At 43.9% G+C, this 18,385-nt stretch overlaps 1 protein-coding gene across 33 annotated transcripts in view; it reads left to right on the top strand.

Moving 5' to 3' along the window:
* Positions 1-18,385, top strand: part of TACC2 (transforming acidic coiled-coil containing protein 2) — a 173,719-nt gene that overhangs the window by 79,457 nt on the left and 75,877 nt on the right. For 27 of the 33 annotated variants that reach the window (XM_088670478.1, XM_088670475.1, XM_088670477.1 and 24 more), the window contains one exon: positions 3,689-3,829. The exons of the other annotated variants lie outside the window; for them this stretch is intronic. In XM_088670478.1, the coding sequence (XP_088526604.1) occupies positions 3,689-3,829 (141 nt within the window). The remainder of the gene's footprint in view (positions 1-3,688; positions 3,830-18,385) is intronic. 33 annotated transcript variants of the gene reach the window in all.

Genomic DNA, 18,385 nt, shown 5'->3' with positions numbered 1-18,385 from the left:
TCACAGCACATTTCTCTTCAGAGTGTTTGCTCTTAAGCTAAGTGGAAGAGGATTGTTCTGTTTACCCATTTGATGGTGGTTTCCTGTGGTTCCTTCTTTTTTGTTTTTTTTGCTGTCACTCAGCCTTCCACAACTGCTGCAATGACCAGACTACAAATTATCAACAGGGTGATGTTTGCTCTCTGATCAATAGAGGGCACTCCTATAACAAAAAATGCATGCACATCGTTCTATCCACCTGGACTCACCTGTTCATTGACCTACAAATAGAGGCATTTTCACACTTTTGATTCTTGCAAATTGAAGTATCAAAATATACCTATAAAGCCTCATTTACAGGGCACTCCATTTTCTGTCTTGTACTTAAACATGAAAAACTTTGTTTTCCCTTGTACATATGGAACAGGGAACCGTAGGTAGAACAATGAATCCCACGGTCATTTGGAGAAGTGTTAGAAGAATTGCCATCATTTAAAATTATTCAGATGTTAGCATCTTCTTAATATAGTTGACTCTGCTCAATAAAGAATCCATATTCATTCAAACTCTTGTTTTCTGGATATCTGTGGGAAACAGTGTGAAAGACATGAGGAATCCATCAGGATCCATAAACCTTTGCCCTTGAGAAATTTGGGGTAGCCAGCAGCCCACAAAATAGAAGCCCGCTCCCCCCCAATATATACTTTGTTTCTCTGAAAATAAGACACCGTCTTATATTTATTTGTCCTCCAAAAACACACACACTATGGCTTATTTTCAGGGGATGTCTTATTTTTTTCCTCCTGCCACGGCCAGCATTGCTGCTGCGCCTATCACAATGCCTTATTTTGGGGGTATGGCTCATATTCCTTGAATGCTTAAAAATCCTGCTATGGCTTATTTTATCGCTACATCTTAAAATAGGGGAAACAGGGTATATATATTTAAGTGTCAATTCTGTCAATGGTCTGGTTACACTCTGGAATGAGAATATGTCCTGTGCAACAGATCACTTCCAGATATCCTCACCAAAATTGGGCAATTGGTGCAACTGCCTGGTTTATTAAATTGCTTAGGTCAGGGGTCCCCAGACTACGGCCCGGGGGCCGGATGCGGCCCAATTGGCCTGCCAATCCGGCCCGCGACGACGCCCGCTGCCCGCTCTTACGGCTCGCAGTGCGGCAGCGCTCTTCCGGGTCAGGAAAAAAGCGCCGAAAATCCTTTGTGCGCATGCGTATGGGCCTCTCCCGACCCGGAAGAGGTCATTTCTGGTGCACTTCCGGGTCGGGGGAGGCCCATACGCATGCGCACAACAGATTTTCGGCACTTTTTCCACCCTGGAAGCGCGCCGTCGCGCCAGTAAGCGCCCGTGCGCATGCTCACGGGCACACACTCCCCCGCCCACCGGCCCGCACAGACGCACACTCCCCCGTCCTCTGGCCCGCCGCACGATCGGCGCGGTGGGAACCGGCCCAAACGCCGGTAAGTCTGCGGACCCCTGGCTTAGGACAATGAAATACTTGAGTCAACAGCTCAAGTTGTGAGCCGGAGCATCTGGAGGGCACTAGATTGGGGAAGACTGGGCAAGAGTCTATATGGTGATACTGGTAGCAGTGGGAAAGGTTTTTTCTGACAGTTTTGTGCAGATGCAGTGTTGGCCAGTTGAGCTTTCTTTAATGATGGCACACCTTTCACCGGAAAGGTAATGTCATAGACTGGCAGAGGAGTGATGGGAGGCACCAGCTAGGTAACTCCCAAGGGAACCCTCAGGGGAAGAAGGCTTAGGGCCCAGGGGATGGTAGTGAGACAATGATGAGTAGTCAGAGAGGGAAAAGGGAGCAGACTGGGAGGAGCAGGTGTCAGAAGCTGAAGAGGCAACAGGGTTTAGTGAACAGGAAGAGGCTGGGGCAGAGAGCAGTCCTGGTTCAGAGGCTGGAGAGGAGGGGCACCAGGAGACAGAGAGGAAACAGGCTGCTGCAGAATCCAGGGAGTATCTCCCTCCTGGTGCAGCCAGCTCCCCTCTCCCCTTGTCTCCCAGAACATGCAGAGAAGTGAAATCGGTTGCATGAAGACGTAGTCTCCAATTGCTTGGAGAAAACCCTGGAGAGGAGGGGACTTAGGCAGCTGTGGGAATGTGGGGACCTTCAGTCCTCACAACTTTCTCATTGGGACAAGACCTACTGGGAAGAGTTGGTGGGATCACTAGGCCTTTATTGTTTTGATTTCTTTGAATAAAGAGTTAGCTTCACTGACCAGTGATTTTTTTTATTGCTGACCTTCACCTGACTCTGACTCCTGACAGGTAATTAGCATAATCCTCAGTAGCCCTCTATGAAGAATTAGCAGTATGTTGTACAGATAAATTGCCCCCCTCCCCGGACATCACAGTTACTAGAGTCAGATGTGACTATGGTACCATCTGGTCGGCTTTTGTGAGTACCTTTTCTTTTTCAGCCTGAGGATGTGGATAACCTTTTTGCAGGACTGGGATACCACTTGTGTTTTTGACCCTGGTGCATCATGTCTAACTACAACTCAGTGTGTGTCAGAAATACTTCGTGCCTCCTTCAGAGAGGTTGTCATTCTTGCTGCTTTTAAACAGACAGTTGTGACACTACTTAGGATCCTGGGGTGGCAGTCAACAAAGTTTTACTCAAAGCAGACCTGTTGAAATTAATGGACCTATGTGAATCAAGTTAATTAATTTCAGCTGTCCTAGTATGAGTAAAATTTAGTTGACTATCACCCAGTTAAAATTATGGGCAGTATGTCAGAACTTTTAGTAACAGCTTAAGTCCAAGTGTTTCTGGATGAAACTGATTATTTAGAACCTTTGCAGTTTGGGAGCTGCCTGGATGTTGAGACTGAAAATGCCTTGGTTGCTCTGATCCATGACCTGTACCAAGAAATAGACAGCAGGAGTGCATTCTTGCTGATTTCTCTTGTACCCTACAGCAGCCATTCAGGTGTAGTGCTAAGACCATCTAATTTTCAATGGAACTCAATATGGTTTATAATCCAAAAATGCAACAATAATAAAGTATATAGCAATTCCTATTGAAATCATCTGAAGGCAGCCCTGTTCAGGGAGGCTTTTAATGTTTAATAGATTATTGTGTTTTATTCTTCTCTTGGAAGCCGCCCAGAGTGGCTGGGGAGACCCGGCCAGATGGGCAGGGTATAAATAATAAATTATTATTATTATTATTATTATTATTATTATTATTCTACAGTTGTATATGAGAGTAACTTAAATAATATGGGCTGTTTTTATCATAAACTGAATGTTGTATTTTGCTTATTGTTATTTCTGTAAGCTGTCATGAGTTTATTTCATAAAGAAAACTGAGATAATACATTTATACTGATTGTTTCTAATCATGAGGGTTGAGTTTGTGTGTGTGCCATTGGTTTTGTTTCACATTGTACAGTGAGACACACACACACATACACACACACACACACACACACACACACACACATTTAAGTGGGATAGAAATAAATGTAAAGTTTCTGTTTAGGTCACCATCTGTTTAGTTAGCTGCATCAGGCTTAGGCTTTCCACTGGGTGCCAACCATGGGAATCAATGTTAATCTAGCCTCTCTGGCATTATCCCGTAGAGTTGAAAACATATGTGCACTTATTATGTTTTACATATGTTACTGTGTTTTTATTATTATAATACAGTAATGACTAATTAATTTGCAGCATTTCCCAGCCTGGTGGTTGCCAAGAGACTAATAGTCCCAGCACATCTGTTCCTGACCTAAGCTCCTTGACTTCTGAACCAGCTACCAATGCAGAGCAGCCTGTCCAAGAGAGCAGAAGCCTGACAGAAGAAATCAAGAGGTATTGTACAGCTCTTGAGGCAGAGATTTCTTTAGCCAATCTTTGTTTGTTTGTGTGTGTGTCTTGTCTTGCAAATGTTGGCATGTAGCATAGAACTGTAGAGTTGGAAGCGTCATCTAGTCCAACCCCCTGCAATGCAGGGATCTCAACAGGTGGTTCTCCATCCAATTTGAATCTATCCTGGACCCTGCTTAGCTTTGCAAATGTACCAGCAGTCTGATTGCTGCGCCGATAGGAGGATTCTTATTTGTACAGTGGTACCTCGGGTTACAGACGCTTCAGGTTACAGACTCTGCTAACCCAGAAATAGTACCTCGGGTTAAGAACTTTGCTTCAGGATGAGAACAGAAATCGCGCTGCGGCGGCAGCGGGGGGGCCCCATTAGCTAAAGTGGTACCTCAGGTTAAGAACAGTTTCTGGTTAAGAACGGACCTCCAGAACGAATTAAGTTCTTAACCCAAGGTACCACTGTGTTCTTATTTGAGATATTGAACGGTATTCTGGCTGGCCAACTGCAGAGAAATGAATTCTCCTTCTCAAGATGATAGCCAGTGCTTAACAATCATATGCATTTTAATAGATGTAGATGGCAGACAGTTTGACTAAAGCTTGTTAACTTTGGTGCAAATGTTAAGCAATGGGTCTGAGACCGAAGGAAATCATGCTGGTTTCACAAGCGCCCTGGATACCTTCTCCTCTGCCAAACTTGAATAAAAAGAAAAATAAAGATGAAGTTTCCTACAAGTTTGTTTCCAAACAGATGGTTTGTATTGTGGGATTAAATTGCTACGGGCTTCCTTCTAGCAATAAGAAGAAAGGGAACAGAATATGATTGTAGTCCGTTCATGTGCAGTAAATGCACTGCTAAGATTGTATGATTGCAAACCTTGATAGAATTTGAACTTGTTTGTTTTGTTATTATTTTGATTCTGTTGCATTACTGCACGGGTGTCAAACACAAGGCCCGGGGGCCTAATCCGGCCCACCAGACCTCGTCATGTGGCCCGTGTAGCCGCTGCCGACAGTAACCGCCGACAGTAGTTCTGGAGCCTGCGATTGGCCGAGGGTCAAAAACGGGGGCGGGGCTGCAGGCGGAGGCCGGGGCGCTGGAGCCGCGCTGACGGCCTTGGCCAGGGAATTTCAATTTCGAATGAAGCTGAGGGAGGCGGTGGCACAGCGGCCAGACGGGGAAGTGAGATGCAGGAGGAGGAGGAGGAAGCCCGCCGAGGAGGTAGGAAAGCCCTACAGGCGCCGCCGGCAAAGTTGGTGCCGGGACGGAGCAGCGCTGGATTTTTTTTTGGGGGGGTGGGCTTTGCTGTTGTCTCCGAGAGCGAGTGAGGCGGCACTGGGGAGCCGCCGCCCGCCGCTTCCCTTCCTCTCCTCGGCTGCATCCGGGAGGTGGGCGAGCGAGCGGGCAAAAGGGACGCGGAGTGAGCCTGAGGGGGAAGTAGGCGAAGCGCAACAGCCGCTCTCTTGATGGAGCCGGGTTTCTCTTCCCTCTTCCCCCGTTTTCTCCTCATAGACACTCGGGAGGGTGCCTGGCTTTTGCTCTGCCCCCCACCCCGAGCCGCCCTTTGGCTTCTCAGTTCCGGCAGAGCTGCTCCCCGGGGGGCGGCCAGGAGGGAGGCGGCGACGACGGCATGGGTTCCTGCTCTTCCCGCTCTGCCGCCGCCTTCTCTCAGCCCCTCGTGATGTAGGGCTCCAGATGGAGTCGCCTCACGGTTTGAGTAGGTGGGAGGGGAATTTTTTTTGGGGGGGGAGGTTTTCAAGCCTCCTCTGCCTGCAGTCCCGGTAGGGAGAGGCGGCGGCGAAGACGACAACAGCTCGGGTGGGGGGAAGAGTAGCTCTGAGGCGAAGATGCATGTCCGCTGGGGCTGCCGCCGCCTTCCTCCTCGGGAAATGCAAAAGCAAAGCAGGGAGTTGGCGCTGCGCCACATGTTCCTGCCCCTCTCCAAAGCATGGGGTGGGTTGCAGCGTGTGGCATCCTGCCTAGCGGGGTTTGGGTATGCGCAGGGCGGGAGAGGGAAGCTCTGTTTCCATCTGCAGGTTTTTAATCCCAGCAGTGGCTTTCTCCTTCCTGCCGAAGGATTAGTTGAGCCCCCCCCCCCCGGAAGCCGTCGATCCCCACCTTTTGTTCAAATTCCCCTTGTTTACATCCCCTCCCACACACGCACCACAACGCAGGAATGTGATCCGCGTGGGGGCGGGAATGAGCTTACATTATTACAAAAAACAGTAATAAATGAATGCAGTGACAATAAATTATGATAATAAAGAGTGGACACATAGTCCTACAGACACAACCGGCCCTTTGAGGGTGATCAAACTGCTGATGCGGCCCCCGATGAATTTGAGTTTGACACCCCTGCATTACTGCAATAGATAGTATTACTGCTGCAGAGATTGCGGGAAAGAAAAATGCTAAAGAAGAGTTTTCTTGTCCATAGTGAAGCTATTTCAGTTTAATAACTAATAAACTGTTTGATGTGCTAAAAAAATAGCAACCCCATATTTCACAGTTAATACTGTGAAAAACCTATGAGCAGAGCAATCGCAACTCTAACTGGGGAGCAGCAGGGCAGAACGGAGCAGAAGTTTTGGGTTTTTTTTTTTAAGATGGTTTGTTTGCTATGCCAAGTCCAGACTGCTGCAGAAGCGGGACCTAAATTGAGACTCTCTCTAGAAACTGAACTTTTAGGATGTAGCAGATCCTAATAATAATAATAATAATAATAATAATAATAATAATAATAATATATTATTATTATTATTATTATACCCCGCCCATGTGGCTGGGTTTCCCCAGCCACTCTGGGTGGCTTCCAACCGAATATTAAAAACAGTACAGCATCAAACATTAAAAACTTCCCTAAACAGTTGGCCCAGCTCCCCTTCCCCCTTGCGATGACTTGCTTTATAGAGCTGCAGTGGGGGCTTCATGGCCGAGCCTCCCATCTGTGCCAACTGGCAGTGGCCAGTGGCATAAACCAGCGGTTAGGATTGCAACCTTCGAAGCCTGATGTCAAACTAAAAACAACCAAAAACATACTTTAATTGTTTAGCAATCAATTAACAACTGAAATCTGTAATTGTTACCCTTATTTATATATGCCACCTGGAATAAATTTCACTGAAATCGACTCCCCCCCCAGCCCTAAATCATTTTAGCTAACAAAGAGTACAAATTATAACCCAAACATGCTCAGCATTACATTACATCACATCAGTTGCTGACATGGCCATTCATTTTGGTTCCATGGAACCCTTGTCCAGATGTTTTCTGTGATCACAAAAGCCAGCTATGAATCAGGATGTGTTGAAAGATTTTCTAATCCGGAATCAAAGGGCTTTGCTTTGACTATAATTTTCCCTTTAACCAGGCTGAAATGAGACACATGCTCAAGTCTCTGTCAGGTGCAAAAAAAGAGAGAGAGAACATCAGTGTTGATGCTGATTAACTGCTATGTGACTTATGAATTCGCACCCCTATTAATGGAAAGGTCACACGGTGGAATGGAGAATATTGAGCCATGCATTCCCTGGAGGACATGTCTTCTTCCACCCCACCAATTCAAGCTGGCGGCTTGTGACAACTGCCCTGTGTGTTGCCAGAATCTGCAAGAAATGCATGCATCTATCATGCATCAATTAGCAGAAATGGAAATGGCACATTAAAAAAAGTGATAGGTTGTCATTGCTTCCAATTCGTCGAATAGCAGCAGGAGGTCAGATATCTCAGGGCTACATAAATGATGTAGACTATGTGAAGCATGCGTTAAAACTGTCCCCTGAAATGCGCTGTAGCAGACCGAAAACACCAGTGGCTTGTCCTTGGTCATGTTGTGCTTAATGTTGCTCTACATTAGCGGGAAGAGTGCAACAGCCTCATGGGGGGTTCTATTGGATTCATTGCCAGTGCCGTTTTTCTAAAGGGAATTGATCCGTATTTCCAAGCACTTAGTGCTAATACTCTGTCCTGTACACAAGTGCCTTTCTGGAGAGATTGCTGTGTATTGCTCTGGATTTCGTTCTCTCCGCCCCCCCCCATGTGATCTAAAGCATACAAGTAGGCAGGAGAAAAAGGGTATGATGATCTCGAAAGTGGTGGCAGGATTAAATGTTTTGTTGAGCTTTTGTATGTTGCACAGCCATTTAGGCCTGAAGGAACCCCTGCATTTTCTTAATATTTGTATTCATGTATGGTATTTTAGAAACCATCGCTTTGTCACCACATTCTCAAATAAGACAGGAAAGGGACAAAACTACATAGGGCTGGCCTGAGATATTTTGCTGCTATATTATTTATTATTTTATTTTATTTTTATTACCCACCCTTCATCCTAAGGTCCCTGGACAGGTTACAGCAATTTAAAATACAATATTAAAAGAAGTTCAAAACAACTTACAATCACAAAAATAGGATCAACCCTAAAAACACACAGGTAAGGGTAAAAAGGTGTGTCTTCAGCATTTGCCGAAATTGGTGTAGTGAAGTTATGAGACGTACCTCTGTGGGGAGGCGGTCCTGCAGCTAGGAGCTGCCACAGAGAATGCTCTCTCTCAGCCCACCCCCACCTCCAGTCATGCCAGGTCCAGGGGGCCTAGGTGCCTTCGACCCCTCAGTATCTGTTGGCAGGGGGCCTGGCCCCCTCAGTGTTGATAGATTACCGTAGTACCGTAATTGCAGAATGAAAAAATACGAGGATGCAAATATAGAAAGTGCAAGGAGAGAGAGGGCACAGTCAGCATCCTTCTCTCTCTCTAATTGGAGGTCCTACAAGATCTCAGTGAGATAAGAGCCATGCCAGTAATAATTTCCTTTTCAATGAAGAGAAATATTGGTAGGCATTCTTTCTTGAGCCAGATTGTTACTGATGATCATGAAATCCCCTCTCTCTCCCCCCGTGTGTGTGTGTGTGTGTGTCTGTGTGTGTGTGTGTGTGTGTGTGTAGTTTCCCCCACTGGGATTTCCCAAAGGGTGAAAATATCAAATAACATTTGTACACTCTCATGAAAAGCAAATATGTTACTGCCTAATGATTATTTGCCACTATAATCAAAGTTGTCTGGTAAAGATTCCGCAATTCGCCGAAAAAATGTGAAAGTGCTCCCCATCCTGTCAGATAAGCAATTCAAAGTAATTGCATAGAAAGTAGATGTCTCACATTTAGAGCCATTTGTAACTAGGGCAATCTGGCATGTGAATGGGATAACCTTTTGCAAACTATTTTGTATTCTGAAGACATTTTGTAGTCATATATTAAGTATAGTGGTAGTGGTTTTTTTTTTACATGAGACTTAGAGGCAGGTGTCCCATCCCCAAAGAGCTTTGCCTTTGTGACTCTTGCATTAGTGTGAAAGAGAGTTACATTAATGGTTTGTGTCCGTAGAAGCTGTAACTTTTATTTTAAATGGGCTCTGCCAGATATGGGTCTGGGTGGGGTGTGTTGACCAGGCAATCCCTTATTTCTGTCTGCAGGCTTGATCTGTCTGATGGATATATATAGAAAAGCGTTGCCACCTTCATCCAGGTTTTTAAGCAGAGATTGGATGGTCATCTGTCATATATGATCTAGTTGACATTCCTGCATTGCAGGAGGTTGGACTAAATGACCCTCAGGGTCCCTTTCAGCTGTACAATTCTAAGATTCTATTATGCTATTTGTCCAGTTGGGTCAGTTTCTTTTCAGGATTATACGTACTTTTCCAACATACTGCTACAGGTTTGCTTAACTCTAGAACTTCCATAGTTGTGCACTGAGAGGAGCTGTGAGAAACGCATGTCTTTTTTCATGCATACACATGTGTGCGAAGCCACATTTGGTTACATGTATAAATCATGAAATAAATGATAGGGATGCCTGTCAGAAGAGAACATTCTTATTTTAAAAGGTTGTCTCATAAGGACATTAAGATCAACAAATGGAACCTGGTTCCTTTCTCGTCAGCTGATTATTATCTGTTTGTGGTAACCCAGAGACAGGATTCCTCGCCCCCAATGGTGGCACCAGTGTTGTGGAAACTTGTCCTTGCTGAAATACGAGAGTCCTCATCAGTATGGGCATTCTGCTGGCTCTTGGAGACAGAGCTATTTAGACAAGCATTCCCTTGCTTTGAATTTCCAGCTTGAATGGTTTAAATTGCTGATTTTGCTCATGTCTTTTGTGAATTGTGGAAATTTATTTTAATATCTTATTGAAATTATTTTAATTGTGTGTGTTTGTATTTTCTGTAATTGATCTATACTTGTAAACCACTTAGAAGCCAGCTTGGCAATCAAGAGGTATATAGACTTAATAATAATATAATTATCATCATCATGTGCACACACATGCGTACATGAACATTTTATAAGTTTGACATTGCATGCAAACAGAAACTATGGATTTAGCCCCTTTCCTGGACTTATGGCAGCTATAGTTGTGCACATATTGTAGCAAAATAAAAAAATTCCTTCAGTAGCACCTTAAAGACCAACTAAGTTTTTATTTTGGTATGAGCTTTCGTGTGCATGCACACTTCTTCAGATACCTGGTGAGGTTGATGGACTTCCATTTCATGCGGCTCAATGTGGTGCCTTCCATAGTTCTGGTTACAGGTAGGTAGCCGTGTTGGTCTGGATCGAAGTAAAATAAAAAAATTCCTTCAGTAGCACCTTAAAGACCAACTAAGTTTTTATTTTGGTATGAGTATCTGAAGAAGTGTGCATGCACACGAAAGCTCATACCAAAATAAAAACTTAGTTGGTCTTTAAGGTGCTACTGAAGGAATTTTTTTATTTTACTTCGATCCAGACCAACACGGCTACCTACCTGTAACCAGACATATTGTAGCGTTTTTGAAGCACTCATTTCTGGTAACACACTTCAAGTAATATACCACTAAGAAACTGTCATGGTGATCATGTGTCCAAAACGACATCTCTCCCCACACACCACTGAATCAAGGATCGTGGACTTTCTTGAAGAAAAGAAACTCCATGGGAAATAGGCAAGGATGTTGAGCTAGTGATCTTAGCAGAAGATACTATGTCAGCGCAGTTAATATTCCCTCTTCTGGGAAACTGGCTTGTAAAGTCCACTCATTTCTTTTTGCATAGTGTAGTGCAACAGCTGTGAGGTCTCCGTTTCAGATAAATGCTGGAATTGGGAAAGCAATCTGAATGATCATATATCCTTTTGAAATACTGGGCCTCTGGTAGCCATAAAAAGTTCTCCAGCAATGTTGGAACAATCCTCTTAATCCCTGGTCTTCACCAATCCAATTTAATGAAACAATAAAACATCCTTCCTCCTATGTGTAGCAAAACTCAGAATACAGCCAAACGATCTAACTAGCAACAAAGAAATCTTAAATGCACTTTCATTCACATTTTTATTTCTTGTTTGCATAATTTCTTGTTTATTTCATTTTTTATTTCTTGTTTGCACAATGATTACCCCAAAGACTTAACTCCAAAAATCACATCGATTTCCCCCCCTTTCCTTTTCACCATGTCAAGGGAATAATCAAAAGTTAAAGAGAACGGAAAGGTACAAAAGGATGCCTTGAATAATTGGGGTTTCTGTCTCTAGTCTCAACTCCATATCAGTAATGGTATGACACTCTTTCCTGGTATTCAATAGCAGAAGGCTTGATAGTTTTTGTGTGCAGAGGCATCTTCTTTTGTTAATGACCCTGATTAATTAGCGAGGTTTAAAAATACCACTAAACAGTAGTGGTGCTGAATAGGGCAACAGCACTGGTCAATAATTTCTTGTACAGTGTTTGGCATCCCTTATTGCCACTCTTAACATTTTTAGCAATGCTCTTTGTTTTTATCATGGAGAAATGAAGCTCTTTGAGTGACTTAGAGCAGAGGGTAAGGCTGCTGGTAGTAGATTCAGAGCTGATGAAGCGGCTGGGCCAAAGCCGAAAGGATGCTCAGTTGCGGATATGCCTGGAAGCGAAAGGAAAGTCCGATGCTGTAAAGAAAAATATTGCATAGGAACCTGGAATGTAAGAACCATGAGTGGAGGTAAGCTGGATGTGGTCAAAAATGAGATGACAAGAATAAATATCGACATCCTGGGCATCAGTGAACTAAAATGGAAGGGAATGGGCGAATTCAGTTCGGGTGACTATCGTATCTACTACTGTGGGCAGGAATCCTGTAGTAGAAATGGAGTGGCCCTCATAGTCAACAAAAGAGTGGCAAAAGCTGTAATGGGATGCAATCTAAAAAATGACAGAATGATCTCGATACGAATCCAAGGCAGACCTTTTAACATCACAGTAATCCAAGTTTATGCACCAACTACCGGAGCTGAAGAAAGTGAAATTGACCAATTCTATGAAGACCTACAACACCTTCTAGAAATGACACCAAAGAAGGATGTTCTTCTCATTACAGGGGATTGGAATGCTAAAGTAGGGAATCAAGAGATAAAAGGAACAACTGGCAAGTTTGGCCTGGGGGTTCAAAATGAAGCAGGGCAAAGGCTAATAGAGTTCTGTCAAGAGAACAAGCTGGTCATCACAAACACACTCTTCCAACAACACAAGAGACGACTTTACACATGGATATCACCAAATGGGCAGCATCGAAATCAGATTGATTATATTCTCTGCAGCCAAAGATGGAGAAGCTCTATACAATCAGCAAAAACAAGACCTGGAGCTGACTGTAACTCAGATCATCAGCTTCTTATAGCAAAATTCCAGCTTAAACTGAAGAAAGTAGGAAAAACCACTGGGCCAGTAAGATACAATCTGAATCAAATCCCTTATTAATACACAGTGGAAGTGAGGAACAGGTTTAAGGATTTAGATTTCGTGGACAGAGTGCCTGAAGAACTATGGATGGAGGCTCGTAACATTATACAGGAAGCAGCAACGAAAACCATCCCAAGGAAAAGGAAATGCAAGAAAGCAAAATGGCTGTCCAACGAGGCCTTACAAATAGCGGAGGAGAGGAGGCAAGCAAAATGCAAGGGAGATAGGGAAAGATACAGGAAACTGAATGCAGATTTCCAAAAAACAGCAAGGAGAGACAAGAGGGTCTTCTTAAATGAGCAATGCAAAGAAATAGAGGAAAACAATAGAATGGGGAAAACCAGAGATCTGTTCAAGAAAATTGGAGATATGAAAGGAACATTTCGTACAAAGATTACCATAATCAAGGACAAAAGTGGTAAGGACCTAACAGAAGCAGAAGACATCAAGAAGAGGTGGCAAGAATACACAGAGGAATTATACCAGAAAGACATGGAGGTTTCGTACACCCCAGGTAGTGTGGTTGCTGACCTTGAGCCAGACATCTTGGAGAGTGAAGTCAAATGGGCCTTAGAAAGCACTGCTAATAACAAGGCCAGTGGAAGTGATGATATTCCAGCTGAACTATTTAAAATTTTAAAAGATGATGCCGTTAAGGTGCTACACCCAATATGCCAACAAGTTTGGAAAACTCAGCAATGGCCAGAGGATTGGAGAAGATCAGTCTACATCCCAATTCCAAAGAAGGGCAGTGCCAAAGAATGCTCCAACTACCGCACAATTGCGCTCATTTCACACGCTAGCAAGGTTATGCTTAAAATTCTACAAGGCAGGCTTAGGCAGTATGTGGACCGAGAACTCCCAGAAGTGCAAGCTGGATTTCGAAAGGGCAGAGGAACCAGAGACCAAATAGCAAACATGCGCTGGATTATGGAGAAAGCTAGAGAGTTCCAGAAAAACGTCTACTTCTGCTTCATTGACTATGCAAAAGCCTTTGACTGTGTCGACCACAGCAAACTATGGCAAGTTCTTAAAGAAATGGGAGTGCCTGATCACCTCATCTGTCTCCTGAGAAATCTCTATGTGGGACAAGAAGCTACAGTTAGAACTGGATATGGAACAACTGAGTGGTTCAAAATTGGGAAAGGAGTACGACAAGGTTGTATATTGTCTCCCTGCTTATTTAACTTATATGCAGAATTCATCATGCGAAAGGCTGGACTAGATGAATCCCAAGCCGGAATTAAGATTGCCGGAAGAAATATCAACAACCTCAGATATGCAGATGACACAACCTTGATGGCAGAAAGCGAGGAGGAATTAAAGAACCTTTTAATGAGGGTGAAAGAGGAGAGCGCAAATTATGGTCTGAAGCTCAACATCAAAAAAACCAAGATCATGGCCACTGGTCCCATCACCTCCTGGCAAATAGAAGGGGAAGAAATGGAGGCAGTGAGAGATTTTACCTTCTTGGGCTCCTTGATCACTGCAGATGGTGACAGCAGTCACGAAATTAAAAGACGCCTGCTTCTTGGGAGAAAAGCAATGACAAACCTAGACAGCATCTTAAAAAGCAGAGACATCACCTTGCCGACAAAGGTCCGTATAGTTAAAGCTATGGTTTTCCCAGTAGTGATGTATGGAAGTGAGAGCTGGACCATAAAGAAGGCTGATCGCCGAAGAATTGATGCTTTTGAATTATGGTGCTGGAGGAGACTCTTGAGAGTCCCATGGACTGCAAGAAGATCAAACCTATCCATTCTTAGGGAAATCAGCCCTGAGTGCTCCCTGGAAGGACAGATCGTGAAGCTGAGGCTCCAATACTTTGGCCACCTCATGAGAAGAGAAGAATCCTTGGAAAAGACCCTGATGTTGGGAAAGATTGAGGGCACTAGGAGAAGGGGACGTCAGAGGACAAGATGGTTGGACAGTGTTCTCGAAGCTACCAACATGAGTTTGACCAAACTGCGGGAGGCAGTGGAAGACAGGAGTGCCTGGCGTGCTATGGTCCATGGGGTCACGAAGAGTCGGACACGACTAAACGACTAAACAACAACAACAACAAGGCTGCTGGTGGAAGGCATACCATCTATGCCATTTGAGCTCTTTGAAGGAAGGTTTGGATAAAAAATGTGATATTTATATTCTTTGAATCTGTACAGAGTTCATTCTGAGGCACTGCTTACGCTGAATTCAGGGCATGATCCATCCACATCAGCCATTTGTTGGATTTGAACGTTTGCAAAATAACAACAGTTTGAAATACTTTTTAAACTGCTGTTTGCAAAAGAAGCATTTTCATTTGATATAATGCACCCCACCCCACTGGAAAAATGAACTCTGTAAGGAGTTGGCATGAAGATTCTCGCAAACTAGACACAAGGAACATTATCTTTTACAAACTCCAAAGCTCTGTGTGGCAAAAGTATTTGGGGGAAGAAAACTGAAAACAGTCAATGGACTGTTGACAAGGGTGAATTATTAACGGGGCAGCTCATCCCAGGTTTGGGATCTATGGCAGTGAAAGAAATTCTAAGTTCAGGCGCTGTGGGTTAAACTTGCCGATCAGAAGGTCAGCGGTTCAAATCCCTGTGACGGTGTGAGCTCCTGTTGCTTGGTCCCTGCACGTCAAAGTGCAAGTAGATAAATAGGTACCGCTCCGGCAGGAAGGTAAACAGCATTTCCGTGCGCTGCTCTGGTTTGCTAGAAGTGGCTTAGTCATGCTGGCCACATGACCTGGAAGCTGTACGCTGGCTCCCTTGGCCAATAAACTGAGATGAGCACCACAACCCCAGAGTCGTCCGTGACTGGACCTAATGGTCAGGGGTCCCTTTACCTTTTGTAGTTTGAAAAACCCTGGAATGCCCCCCATACGAGCATCCTTACCTTTTCAAAAACCAGCATGCCAAAGAAATCTTACCTCGCATGCAAGCTCTTGGAGTCTCTCGTAATATGGAGTCTTTTGAATATGGCTTTGGAGTCTCTCGTAATATCTCACAGAACCATCCCTGACAGATTTCTGTATCTGATGCTTGTTTGCTCTTTGGTGGTACTGGTTAAATAGCTGGCCTCCTCTCTAATCAGGATGAAGAGGAAGAGACTATGAGCAAATATTTTTTTCTGCTGTATGATAACCAAATTCTGTTTCTCTTCTTTCAGCTCTCTCTCCTTTTGCTGATGTGTGTTATACAAGAACTAGACCTAGCTCTAAAGAACTGTTCCAGTAGACCATTTACTAATGACAGCATGACACATATGTGTTTTTGGTTAGAATGTGTGTTGCTTGTGAATAAGCACAAGAACAAAAGGAACAAACAAAACCCTCATCACCATCAATAGGCATAGAAAGTTTCAGGGCAAATAAATTGTACTGGTAGTGCTTTGTTGAAAATGGGTGTGAAAAAGGAAGACTGTAGAATATGTTTTTCTTCATGCCAATGTTTATGTCGCTGTTTTCAGATAGGAACAATATGCAATAATACAATGTAGTGGTCCTGTTTTGCCTTTTGCTCTAGCGGTGTATGCTAGAAAGCTATAGCTTTGTTTTGTTTTTTGATGTGTGGAATTTATGTTGTTTGGGACTATAACTGCATCCTTTTCCACTGTATACAAGCGCGTTGGGATTGAAAAGTGAAATTCTCTCAGGGCCCCTTGAACCTCTTGTTACAGGGAAATCATGAAGGTCTGAGAGTAGGATTGTTCCCCCACCCCGCAGAATAAAACCAGTGTGGTTTATTTGGGTTGTGTTTGTAGTGGATTTGATGGAACTAGCCAGAAAATATAAGCTCTTTGTTTTTATTCCTGTAGTCGTAAATGGGAGACTTTTGTTATGTGCTGGACCCTAGTTTCCACTGCTGGGGTCTACCAGTGGGTGAGCTCTGGGGTAGCCAAATCTTGACCCGGAGGACTATTCTTGAGATCACTGAGGTGGAGTTAGAGGCAGAGCTTAAGAACTCCGACATCAACAGTAGCGGTTCATCAATACATAAGACACAAAGGTAGGGCATATTAATAAAGAACATGGATGTGGGCTCAAGCTTGGGAGGGAGATGTGAAATGGGAGGCATATTCTGTCTATATGAGGATACTTGACTTTAAAATATAAGATCTTTTGTCTCTTCTGGTCCATTAAATAGGATTAGATTTAGGACTAAATATTAGTTGGATAATCACTCTTCATCCTGTCCTTACCCGCTCATTTATATGGATAGCACACCAGTATGGCACAGTATATTTCCATCAGCGATGTGTCTTTCCTACTTCCCATTATGAAGTACTTGCTTCCCATGGCCATTTCTTTACAGAATACAACTTGGTTACACTATTGTACCCTTCCTAGCCTTTCTAATGATTGTTTTTCTGCACATGATACGGTTTATCAAAACTTCCTCTTTCATTAATCCCCATGCACTTGTAAGTTCTTCTGACACAGAAATAAGCACCAACTGGTCATTCAGTATTACAATTTATTTGTAACAAGCAGGATGAGACAACCTCTGATGGTGGAGTTTTCCAAAGGCCCATTTTGAGCATATGGACCTAGAGCAGGCATAGGCAACCTTGGCTCTCCAGATGATTTGGAACTACAACTCCCATGATCCTTAACCACTGGCCCTGTTAGCTAGGGATCATGGGAGTTGTAGTTTCAAAACATCTGGAGAGCCAAGGTTGCCTATGCCTGACCTAGAGGCAGAGCAAAAACAATAACTTTTTGTTCATACATAAGAATATAAGCTGTCAACTCAGTAAAAAAGATGAATCTACCAGGGGTGGGGGGTGGGAAATAAACCTTTAATATCTTAAAATTATGAAAGCATAAAATACTGGACAAGTGACCAACACTGAATCAAATTAATTCTTCAAAAATACATTTTCAGCAGGCAACGGAATATTGGGGTTGTAGGTACAAACTAACTGGGACAGTCAAGAGAAATTCTCCAGATACTAATTGTTCTGGCTGGTGTATAATGGAGAAATAACCTGGTCCCTGGCCATTTGGGGCTTTTTGCGCTAATAGTAATATGTTGAACCTAGGTCAGTAACGTACTGGCAGCCAGTGCATAGCTTTCAGCATGTGGTATAATATGCTGATGTGCAGCTATTCCAGTCAAAAGTCAGGCTGCAGCATTCTGCACTAGCTGCAATTTAAGAACCAGTCTCAAGGGTAGCTCCACGTAGACTGCCTTGTAATAGTCCAGTCTAGAGGTTACCAAGGACTGCAGCTCTGTGGCCAAGCTATCCCTGTTGAGGAAAGGCTGTAATTGGCATACCAGCTGAAGTTGTGGAAAAGCTCTTCAGCCCCTGAGAACACTTAGGGCTCCAGTGACAGTGATGGAGCTAAGAGCACTTCCAAGCTACGTACCTATTCCTCCAGGGAGAGTGCAGCCCCATCAGGAACAGAGAACCTGCCAATTGCCTGAACTTGGGCACTATTCACCCCCAGGGCTTTGGTCTTCTGTTTATCCAGCCCCTCACTTACTCCAGACACTGCTCTAGGACTTAGAATCATAGAGTTGGAAGAGACCACAAGGGCCATCCAGTCCAACCCCCTGCCAAGCAGGAAACACCATCAAAGCATTCCTGTCAAGCCTCCGTTTAAAGACCTCCAAAGAAGGACACTCCACCACACTCCTTGGCAGCAAGTTCCACTGTCGAACAGCTCTTACTGTCAGGAAGTTCTTCCTAATGTTTAGGTGGAATCTTCTTTCTTGTAGCTTGAATCCATTGCTCTGTGTCCGCTTCTCTGGAGCAGCAGGAAACAACCTTTCTCCCTCTTCTATATGACATCCTTTTATATATTTG

Source organism: Zootoca vivipara, chromosome 5, assembly GCF_965207765.1.
Source record: "Zootoca vivipara chromosome 5, rZooViv2.hap1.1, whole genome shotgun sequence".
NCBI lineage: Eukaryota > Metazoa > Chordata > Lepidosauria > Squamata > Lacertidae > Zootoca > Zootoca vivipara.
This window is presented reverse-complemented; position numbering and strand designations above follow the sequence as displayed.